Consider the following 11,427-nt stretch of genomic DNA (forward strand, 5'->3'; position numbering starts at 1 on the left):
TTGGGTAACTTCTGTTTCTACTCTGGATCTGGCTTGGAATCTTTTCTCTTCTAAGCACCAGACAGTTTCTCGGCAGGACTGACTCCATGCTGAGCTAAGTGGTGAATGAAAGCAAAGACACTAATAAGATCAATTATCCTCTCGCATTGCAAAGGGAAAACCCCACAGAAGCCAACGGCATTTAAAACGCGCATTACCCGTGTGCAGCAAATGCATGGGCTGGTACAGGCTGTGCCGTACAGCATCACTACAGGGCATGCGCTGCACCAGCTCTGTGCGCACCCCGCTCTGCGAACTGCAGCGCAGGCCCGGCCGGACCCGCGCGCCCTCCGTTCCGCTCGGCGGCAGGGCGCGCGCACACAGCTTCCAGGCCGACGGCCTCTCACGCATGCGCATTACAGTAGGGGAGCGAGGGAGACACTCCCGAGACTACGCATGAGCATTGGTGAGGCCACAGTCTCACCCCTTCCCTGCCCGGCATGCTTGTCACGCATGCGTACAAAGGATGAGGTAAAAATCTTGACCCGCCCACCGCGGTCGTTTGGCACGCATGTCTATTGGGAGGAGGGGCAGAAACGATTCCCTTCGATACCCAGCGGAACTGCCTGGCGCGCATGCGCACTTAGTAAGGCAACTCTCCCCCCTCCTTTCTTCCCCCCTCGCAGGAGCATGCGCATCTGGAACGCGAGCTTGCGCCCACCTTCTCCAGCGTGGGGGCATGCGCAGTAGGGGATCGGAAGCGGTGTCCGGGCGCAGCGGAAGCCGCTCGCTCCTTTCTGCTCGCGGGCGGCCATCATGGTGAGTGCGTGCGGCCGCGGCCTCCGCCACCAGCCCGGGAATCCCCCCCCCCGCCAGCCCGGCGCGGCGGGAGCGAGCCCCGGCAGGGCGCTGAGCCGCCTCCTCCCAATGACCGGAGCGGGGCCGGGGCGCGGGGACCGGGCGGGAGCCCCCGGGGCAGGGCAGGGCGGGGGCCACCCCGCTCCGGGAACGTGTTCTGCGGCGCGGGGCTCGGCCACGTCTCCACTGGTGCCTGCTGCCCCCTCCCCACCACCGAGGGGAGCCCAAAGCGCCGGTCCATTGGCGGGGCCCATCGCTTGGCAGGCGGGGCCGGTGGGCGGGTGAACGCGCCGGGCCGGGCTGCCGTTGCCAGAGTTTGCACAAACCTCCCCCCCCCCCCCCAGCTGAAATGGGTCCGTCCTACCCCTCCCCCCCTCCCGTAATACGGGGAGCGAGCGTGCGTCTCCCGCGCCACCTCGTACCGGCACCGTCAGCACTGAGCTTATAGCCAGATACCTCCCTCCCCCCCGCACATCCAGCCGTGAGCTCTGAGGGGCATATTCCACCCCCGACCCTTCGTGTGGTGCCTGCCGCCGAGCTGGTCCTACCCCCGCCCAGACCAGTGCTTGCCTCCCATCCCTAGGGATAATATAGATTCCCTTCCTAGCCGGGCAGGGGAATGGGGCATGCAGTTTTCTTGGAGTACCATTGACTCCTGACCGAAATGCAAGTGAAATTGTGGGCGACGTTTGGCTGTCCCCTGGTTTCCCTTCTCCTGTAGGGACCTCTCTTACCTGAGCCTATCTCTGACAAGAAGGATTTTCAAATGGGATGTACAATAGAAACACAAGACAAGAAGGAATAGCTGCAGATTCTGAAATCTAAACTGAAACTGGTCTGAAAGTACTCGATCTCCTATCCCAGGCCATGGGGCAAAACAGCCCCTGCAATTGAAGGTTTTGTAGATAGCAATTCCTGGTTTTGGTCATATTACTTTTATTCAGACTCTTAATTTCAGTAAAACATTTCTTCCAGGTGTTCAAACGTTATGTTGAGATTGGCCGAGTTGCCTATATCTCCTTTGGACCACATGCTGGCAAGCTGGTGGCAATTGTGGATGTTATTGACCAGAACAGGGTAAGCTCAGAGATCTGTAGTCTTTTCCTTTCCCCAATTCTTTCATCCTCTATTTTAAAGGTATTTTTTGTTTACAATATTAAAATACTTCAGTTTTCCATATATCAGTTTTTCCAAGGGGCTTACAATGTTAAGGAAAATGGAATACAAATACTCATGTGCACTGCAGGCTTTACAATTAATCTTTGTATGAAAAATCTTGTTTCCCCTTGTAGGATCAATAGTAAGGATAAGAAGGAAGGTCCTCTAATGCAGGGGTAGACAACCTATGGCAAGCTGATTTTCAGTGGCACTCACACTGCCCGGGTCCTGGCCACCGGTCTGGGGGGCTCTACATTTTAATTTAAATTTAAATGAAGCTTCTTAAACATTTTAAAAACCTTATTTACTTAACATACAACAATAGTTTAGTTATATATTATTGACTTATAGAAAGAGACCTTCTAAAAACGTTAAAATGTATTACTGGCACACGAAATCTTAAATCAGAATAAACGAAGACTCGGCACACCAGTTCTGAAAGGTTGCTGACCCCTGCTCTAGTGGATCAGTAACTGGTTAAAAAACAGGAAACAAAGGATAGGAATAAATGGATAGTTTTCAGCATGGAGAGAGGTAAATAGTGGTGTCTCCCAGGGATCTGTAGTGGGATAGTTAAGTGCAAAGCAGACTGTGAGGAGTTACAAAGGGGTCTCAAAACTGGGCTACAAAATAACAGATGAAATTGAATGATAAATACAAAGCAATGCATATTGGAAAACATAATCCTAACTGGTTTCAGAGTAGCAGCCGTGTTAGTCTGTATCCGTAAAAAGAACAGGAGTACTTGTGGCACCTTAGAGACTAACAAATTTATTAGATCATAAGCTTTCGTGGGCTACCTAACTATACATACAAAATGATGGGGTCTAAATTAGCTGTTACCACTCAGGAAAGAGACCTTGGAATCATTGTGGATAGTTCTCTGAAAACATCCACTCAGTGTGCAGTGGCAGTCAAAAAAGCTAACAATGTTAGGAACCACAAGGAAAGGGATAGCTAATAAGACAGTAAATATCATGTCACTATATAAATCCATGATACACCCACACCTTGAATACAATGAAGTTCTGGTCGCCCCATCTCAAAAATGATATATTAGAATTGGAAAAAGTAATCAAAAGGCAACAAAAATGATTAGGGGTATGCATCATAAGAACATGCTTCTTCACACAATGTACAGTCAACCTGTAGAACTCGTTGGCAGGAGTTGTTGTGAAGGTCAAAAGTATAACTGGGTTTAAAAAAAAAAAAACTCTAGATACTTTCCATGGAAAGTATCAATGGCTATTTGCCAAGACGGTCAGGGCTGCAACCCCATGCTCTGGGTGTCCCTAGTTTCTGTCAGCTTCTGACGGATGGGATGGATCACTCGATAAATTGCCCTGTTCTGTTCATTCCCTTTGACGTACCTGGCATTGGCCACTGTTGGAAGACAGGATACTGGGCTAGATGGACCATTGGTCTGGGCCTGTATGGCCATTCTTGCGTTCATATCTTTCTAAAAGGAGCTGAATACCTGTATTGGATTCTTGTTATTGACAGAGGGACACTACCTCCAAACTCATCTCATCACAGTTTCTGTTCTTTTTTTTTTTTCTCCCTGTCTCTTATTTGTACTCATTTTCGTTAACGTTTTGCTTTCTGAGTTTCCCTGCTCATCTGACTGAGCCTGTTGTCCTATATATATGAGCTATTCCTACTTGCATTAGGGAGGGGGAAGTTGCACAGAAGTTTTCTGCACCTTTAGTTGCACCTGTGTGAGAACATGCGTCTCCCTGGGTCTTCTGTGTTGGGGAAACAATGCTTTAAATAAATACCAGTTGATCTTGCCATAGAGTTTGGGTAGTGTACTCCACTCTTGTTATGTTCTCCAGTGTTCCGAATGCATAGTGCACTCCTCCAGTTTGTAACACTTTCTTCATTAACTGTAGTCTGTCATAGTATATTGGAAAAATGTTAGTGAATCCATTCAATCACTCTTGTTCTAGGCTCTAGTTGACGGCCCCTGCAGTGGTGTAAGAAGGCAGGCTATGCCCTTCAAGTGCATGCAGCTAACTGATTTTGTACTCAAATTCCCACACAGGTGAGTTGTCTTTCCTTTTGGCTGTTTAAACTTGTGAAGCTAATTTACATTGTCTGTTTCTAAATTTTAGAAAAGATCATATGGATGTATAGGTGTTTTCTTAAGTTATCCTCAAAGTCTAAATTTCAGAACTAATCATCTTTCATAATGTACTAAGTGATTTAATGATGTGTGTGCTGTTAAGACGTAGCAGACCATATGATCATGGTTAAATGTATTGGATTCATTGCTATGAGTATTGACAGTGTGATTGACAAGTAGCAGATTTGACTGAGGCAGATACTAGCCCATATTACTTACAAGGAAAAGTTATAAATGAATTACAGTAATGTATAACTTCATGTGTTGTCTCCTAAACAATAGGCTATGGCTACATATTCGAAGTGGAAGTATTCAATATGTTCTTTATTTGAAGAACTATGTACCCTCTTTGTAGGTGGATTGAATTCCAAGTCTTTTCTCTCCAGCTTCTGTGATCTATAAAATCACTAAGCCACAATCACTACTGAGTAGTACTATGAGACCTACTATGCTGATAAAGCTTCCATAACTTTGAACTCATAACTTCTGTTTTTTACTAACCATTTTAGATGAATGCCAAGAGAATGGTATCCCAGTGTATCTAGATTGCCCCTCCCTTCAATCCTAACTGCCAACACAAGAAGGAAGTTTTAGTTTACTTTTACAGGACTTTGATTAAATTTGCTCTGTGTTTAACACCTTTGACATGTACTAAAGATGTAACTTGTCTACTTGGTATTTGATTTCACTTATTTAAAATTGAAAGCTGGAGCAGCACTGAAGGAGCTGATTTGTGTATGATGATAATGCAAATAATGTTGATATATGACATTGTTTAAATGCAGTGCTCGTCAGAAGCATGTGCGAGTTGCCTGGGAGAAAGAAAATATTAATGAAAAATGGACAGGTACAAGGTGGGCAAAGAAGATTGAAGCCAGAGAAAAGGTATGTTTGATCTGCAGTGTGATACAAAATACTCTGCACTTAGCATGTTACTAAAGTTGTCAGATATAATCTAGTAGAAAAATTGAGATTAATGTTGCAGAGTAAGACTAAAGGCAGAGAAAACATGGGTTGTCAAGTTGTAATGTAAATTGTGGTGTTGAAAACCAAATGGTTTTACCACTAAATTTAATCATCTATTTTTCTGCTTTGCTATCTCTACAAAATGTTTTTTGTCTATTCTCTGCATCATCAGACAGTTCCCAGCTATGGAGATAAATGGCATGTACGCTGATTTGTAAATTCATTTTAGTGGTGGTTTGCAAAGTTCTTTTGCGTTGTCTGGCTGAAAAGCACAAAATATATTTATTTTTGCAATGTTACATTTAACTGTTTTAAGGAATTAAACACTGAAGATTTTAGTTAACTTTTAACTGAAGTGCAAATTTTCTTCAACAGAAAGCCAAGATGACAGACTTTGATCGCTACAAGGTCATGAAGGCAAAGAAAATGGTAAGTGGTTAAATGTATAGCTGTCTTTGGATAGTTGATTTGTGTTGTTTTAAAGGCAAATCTAGCTCTTTATGCTGAATCAGATTCAAATACATAATTCCTTATACTAATTTTTCTGTTCATTTTGGACTCAGACTTGCAGAAAACTAGAGAAGCAATATAAATTTGCCCTTTGAGTTAGCTGATGCTTGTTCATCGCTATTTTTATTTTTAAACACTTAATTCAAGTTCAGTCTATATTTCTCTCCCTTAGCTCCATGCTAGTCTTCCAGGCTATGTACCAGACATCTCTGCAGTTGAGAACTGAAGTTGTCTCCAAAGTTCATTGATCCTTTGAGGGATTGCTGTTGACAATATGAAACACTACTTTCCCTCTTTTTCTGAGAGCCAAAGCAATGCTGCCAAACTGTGGAAAAAATAAACTGAGTAGGAGTCTCACTCAGACTTGTAGCAGGGCACTACAACTAGGCTACCAGTCTGACAGCAGTCCTTTGCCACTTGGGCCATCGAAGTGTCTGAAATATGTCACACCACTATATATAGTGCATGTGATATCTTTCTGCGATTTCAGTAAAACCTACATCTGCCGAACAAAGTGTGATTATGCTAAAAAGGGGAGAATTTGAAAACCCAGAAAGTCATGAGTAGCACAGATGTCTATAGATTGTGTTCATTTGCTGCTCTTATTAGACTTAATATTACAAAATTATTTCTTTAATTTACAGAGGAACAGGATCATCAAGCATGAAGTAAAGAAGCTCCAGAAGCAATCTTCAAAAAAAGCATAAACTGTCAGTAATCAAATAAAGTTCCAGTTTAATATACAATTAGTGTCTGTCTTTGTGTTGTAATATTTACAAATATTAAGGTAATGTGTATAGATATCACTTAGGGTCTTACACAACAATAAGTAACTGCCTGAGCAATTTACATTGCTATGAGTTGGCAGTGCTCAACACATCACGAGAGCAGGCCCTAAACCAGCAATGAGAAATGAGTTAGTTACTGCTGCTCACTTTTCATGTGCTTCTGGATTACAGTACCTATTATGTTGCATACCCAAGTTAATAGTAAATAGTTGTTAAAATCCTCAAATATATTTTATAGCAATTTGCTATGGAAAAAATGTAGCATTGATGAAGATACTTTACAAAAAAATCATACTTAAAACACAGGATTATTGGAGTAGAGAACTATCTTTTTGTACATATCCAGGGTGTTGGTTAAAGTGTGAATAGTTGTCTCTATGAAGCAAGAGACAACCCCTCCCCTGCAGAATGTAAAACCTGTGTAAGTGCTAATGTTTTTGCATTCTTTTTAAAGGCTCAGACAAATAAGAAATATTCATGGTTAAATTCTATTCTAAAATACGTCATACTTCAAAATTTACTTCCACTACTCTCCTAAAAGGTGTAGCTCTGGCCTCAAATACTTCAGAATTCTAGGAATGTCTAGTGACCAGATAAACACTTGTCCTGTGTGGGAAGAATTTTATACTGAATAAAATCATGTTATTAGGTAAACAACTTCTGGAAACTATTTAAAGAGACACTAACTTAAAATCTAGTTGCTTAAAGTTAAATGTATTTTCTGTTACTACAATTGTCCACTAGGCTATTTGTTTTAGAGGACCATTTTCTTAATCTTAATTTTTTCTCTCCGATCGATGTAGAAACATGTACAAACAAGAGAAACTAAGGACTGTGGGGAGGAATGAAATTGCCTATCTATTGAAGAATTGACTTTTCCCTGTTGTAATTTATTAAAAAAAAAAAAATCAGGTAAATGATTTTTGTGTTTTGTCCATTTTAATGGTAATTGAAATGCATACTGAAGACATCTATTTGGTCTACTGCAACAGTAGCAGTTTATCAGAGCTTACTAAGTCATCAATGGGAAAGATTGACAGCTGCAGAGGCACAATTAAAAACTATCTCCCAGGTTCATACTGAAAGGTGAACTGTCAGGCTGGAAGGAGGTTACTAGTGGAGTTCCTCAGGGATCGGTTTTGGGACCAATCTTATTTAATCTTTTTATTGCTGACCTTGGCATAAAAAGTGGAAACGTGCTAATAAAGTTTGCAGATGACACAAAGCTGGGAGGTATTGCTAACACAGAGAAGGACCGGGATATCATACAGGAAGATCTGGATGACCTTGTAAACTGGAGTAATAGTAATAGGATGAAATTTAATAGTGAAAAGTGCAAGGTCATGCATTTAGGGATTAATAACACCAATTTTGGTTATAAATTGGGGACACATCAGTTGGAAGTAACAGAGGAGGAGAAGGACCTTGGAGTATTGGTTGATCACAGAATGACTATGAGCCGCCAATGTGATATGGCCGTTAAAAAAGCTAATGCGGTTTTAGGATGCATCAGGCGAGGTATTTCCAGTAAAGATAAGGAGGTGTTAGTACTGTTATACAAGGCACTGGTGAGACCTCATCTGGAATACTGTGTGCAGTTCTGGTCTCCCATGTTTAAGAACAGAGGTTCCCAAAATGGGCAATACCGTCCCCTGGGGGGCGCTGGAACGATCCAGGGGGGCAGTAGTCGCCTTGGGTGCAATTGGGGGGCGTTGAATAAAAATGGGGCGGTGGAAGCATAAAGAGAATATAAGAAAATTTTGAAAAAACGTTTGCACATGTTTCATCTGTTGTGTAACATAGAGTTAAAGTTATAGTGATTATTTTCCAAATAAATTCACAAATTATAACCGATCAGGTGTCAAGTCCGCCAACAGCTCTTAACAAGCAAGTGTTGGCAGGCAAGCGTGTCGCGCATTGTCAGGAAGTCCAGCATGCATTGGCAGGAATATGTGCGTGTAATGACTTGTTTACAATACAATACTATAAATAGGCAACATGTATGAAATCTAATTTAGATTGTTCCTGACTTGCGTAAAAAGCAGTTAATAATAGTGCAATAAGTATTTAAAAATTTTTATTCATATTCGATACCTTCGATCTTTACGGATTACGGATCACATACAAAGCAAATTGTATTATTGTTGTTTCAATAAAACAGCAATTTACACGTGAGTATTTTTATACATTTTCTTACATATCTACCGTACATTTCTGTGTCTCTAGTGCTTACTAATAAAATCGTAGCAGGCTTGTGGCGGTACAGTACTATTTGAAGTGTACAGTCAATATATTTGTCATATTTTATTACAATATTAAACGGGGGAATGAAATCGTAAAAAAACTGTTAACTATTAACAAAAAAAAACTATTAACATTTATTTATATCTATCAAATCATCTGTGTTAAGTGGTAAATAAGGCATGTGTTAATAAGGAACAATTATTTAAATAAGGGCAAACTAAGTTAAAACTATTAACTGATTTTTAATTGCATATTGATTATTTTTAATTATTTCTTGATAAATTTAGTTTGATATTTGACAATTCAATATCAAATACATATATCTAATGCTGAGCAAAGAACAAAACCCAGTTTATTAGTTTCATTAGTATTTTAGTTTGGTTGTCTTTTGTCGTCTTATGCAAAAACCACTGTATACCTGATGTCGTGGGCGATATTCTAATAACACATCTTTCTTTACTATATTGTAGGACGTAGGTAGAAATATAGATACATAAAAGAACGCAAATTTGTCACTGCATCTTTCTGTTTGTTCGCTTAAAGAAGGTAGATTTCCAGGGGGGCGCTGAGTAATTTTTTTTCTGAAAAGGGGGCAGTAGGCCAAATAAGTTTGGGAACCTCTGTTTAAGAAGAATGAATTCAAACTGGAACAGGTACAGAGAAGGGCTACTAGGATGATCCGAGGAATGGAAAACCTGTCTTATGAAAGGAGACTGAAAGAGCTTGGCTTGTTTAGCCTAACCAAAAGAAGGCTGAGGGGAGATAAGATTGCTCTTTATAAATATATCAGAGGGATAAATATCAGGGTGGGAGAGGAATTATTTAAGCTTAGTACCAATGTGGACACAAGAACAAATGGATATAAACTGGACACTAGGAAGTTTAGACTTGAAATTAGATGAAGGTTTCTAACCATTAGAGGAGTGAAGTTCTGGAACAGCCTTCCAAGGGGAGTAGTGGGGGCAAAAGACATATCTGGCTTCAAGACTAAGCTTGATAAGTTTATGGAGGGGATGGTATGATGGAATTGCCTAATTTTGGCAATTAATTCATCTTTGATTATTAGGTAAATATGCCCAATGGTCTGTGATGGGATGTTTGATGGGGTGGGATCTGAGTTACTACAGAGAATTCTTTCCTGGGTGCTGGCTGGTGAGTCTTGCCCACATGCTCAGGGTTTAACTGATCACCATATTTGGGGTCGGGAAGGAATTTTCCTCCAGGGAAGATTGGCAGAGGCCCTGGAGGTTTTTCGCCTTCCTCTGCAGCATGGGGCACAAGTCACTTGCTGGAGGATTCTCTGCACCTTGAGGTCTTTAAACCACGATTTGAGGACTTCAATAACTCAGACATAGGTTAGGGATTTGTTCCAGGAGTGGGTGGGTGAGATTCTGTGGCCTGCATTGTGCAGGAGGTCAGACTAGATGATCATAATGGTCCCTTCTGACCTTAAGTCTATGAATCTGTGAATCTAGGTTATTAGCTATTCTGTAACCATCCAGGACATGTGTAACAATTAGCATATACCCAAATCACAACCCCTAGGATTTGTTCAGTGGTTATACTGGAACATAGGGCTACGTTTTGCACAATTCTTCAATTCACAACGTTGCTTTAATTTTTTCCCATTAGCTCTTCACTGGTATTTTAATAGGAACAGCCATCAATGTTTTCCAAAGACCGATTCTAATGTGGAAATACCTGCTGTTAACTCTACTGTGGCAAAGCTGCTGTGACAATGGGAGAAAGGGTGGTCCAGTGGGTAGAGTGCTAGATTGGAACTTGAGACCCAGATTCAGTTTCTTGTTCCATCAGACTTCATGGGTGACCTTCACTAAGGCCCACTGTGGCATCACAACTATGGTAGTGTAGTGGCATAGATGCTTCCTATGTCCATGGAAGGGGTTTTTCCATCTACGTAGATTCATGCACCTCTCGGAGAGGCAGTAGCTAGGTGGACAGAATAATTCTTCTGTCAACTAGCTGCCTCTACATTAAGGATTAGGTCAGCCTAACTACGTTGCACAGGATGTGAAATTTTTCACAGCCCTGAGTGACCTAGCTAAGTTGAACTAATTTTTAAGTGTAGACCAGCCCTGGGTCTCTGACTCTGTTCCATAGCTGTAAAATGGTGATACAGCACTTTCCTACCTTCCAGGAATGTTGAGGATGGATACATTAAAGATTGTGAGGCACTATGGTAATGGGGGCCATAAAGTACCTTAGATAAGGTACTTAGTGTACACCTCAACTTGCAAAACCAAAAAGACCCTCCCCAAAAAACTGCAGCAGCGAGTCTGAGCCCCGGTGAACTGATTTGGGATTGTGCTGTGGGGTTATAAATAGTAAATGTTTGGGCTCAGGCTGGAGCCCAGCCTCTGAGACCCTCCACACTGGCCAGATTTCAGAGTCCGGGCTCCAGCCTGCGCCCGAACGATTATGCTGCTATTTTTACCCCTATGCTGCAATTCCTAGGAGCCTGAGTCAGTTGCCTGGGCTCTGAGGCTATCCTCCATAGGTCTCTTTTGGCCATGTGAACATACCCTTAGACTTGTAATACCTTTGCTGTTGACGGTGTCTTCAGTGAGTTGACAGCAGGGGAATGAAGAATCCAGCCTTCATTTTCATTCATAGCTAATAGAAAATAAACTGAAGCCCAGGCTCAAACCTTATCCATTTTTGTACAGTGGTTGTACCGGCCTTTGTGCAGTGCTAAGTACTACTAGCATTTGCACTTCAAGCCGCGTTCGTCGCTATTAGAAAAATTAATGCTTTACCACTTTTGACGCTTTCAGTAGC

At 41.8% G+C, this 11,427-nt stretch overlaps 1 protein-coding gene across 1 annotated transcript; it reads left to right on the top strand.

Annotated features, from left to right (window-relative positions):
- Window positions 1-698: 698 nt before the first annotated feature.
- On the top strand, window positions 699-6,342 carry RPL14 (ribosomal protein L14). The gene is made up of 6 exons (XM_054019798.1): window positions 699-798; window positions 1,813-1,914; window positions 3,945-4,039; window positions 4,906-5,005; window positions 5,462-5,515; window positions 6,241-6,342. Exons 1-6 carry the CDS (start codon window positions 796-798, stop codon window positions 6,301-6,303), a joined length of 417 nt encoding a protein of 138 aa, XP_053875773.1. The 5' UTR covers window positions 699-795; the 3' UTR covers window positions 6,304-6,342.
- Window positions 6,343-11,427: the final 5,085 nt, after the last annotated feature.

This window comes from Malaclemys terrapin, chromosome 2, assembly GCF_027887155.1.
Source record: "Malaclemys terrapin pileata isolate rMalTer1 chromosome 2, rMalTer1.hap1, whole genome shotgun sequence".
In the NCBI taxonomy this organism is placed as follows: Eukaryota; Metazoa; Chordata; order Testudines; family Emydidae; genus Malaclemys; species Malaclemys terrapin.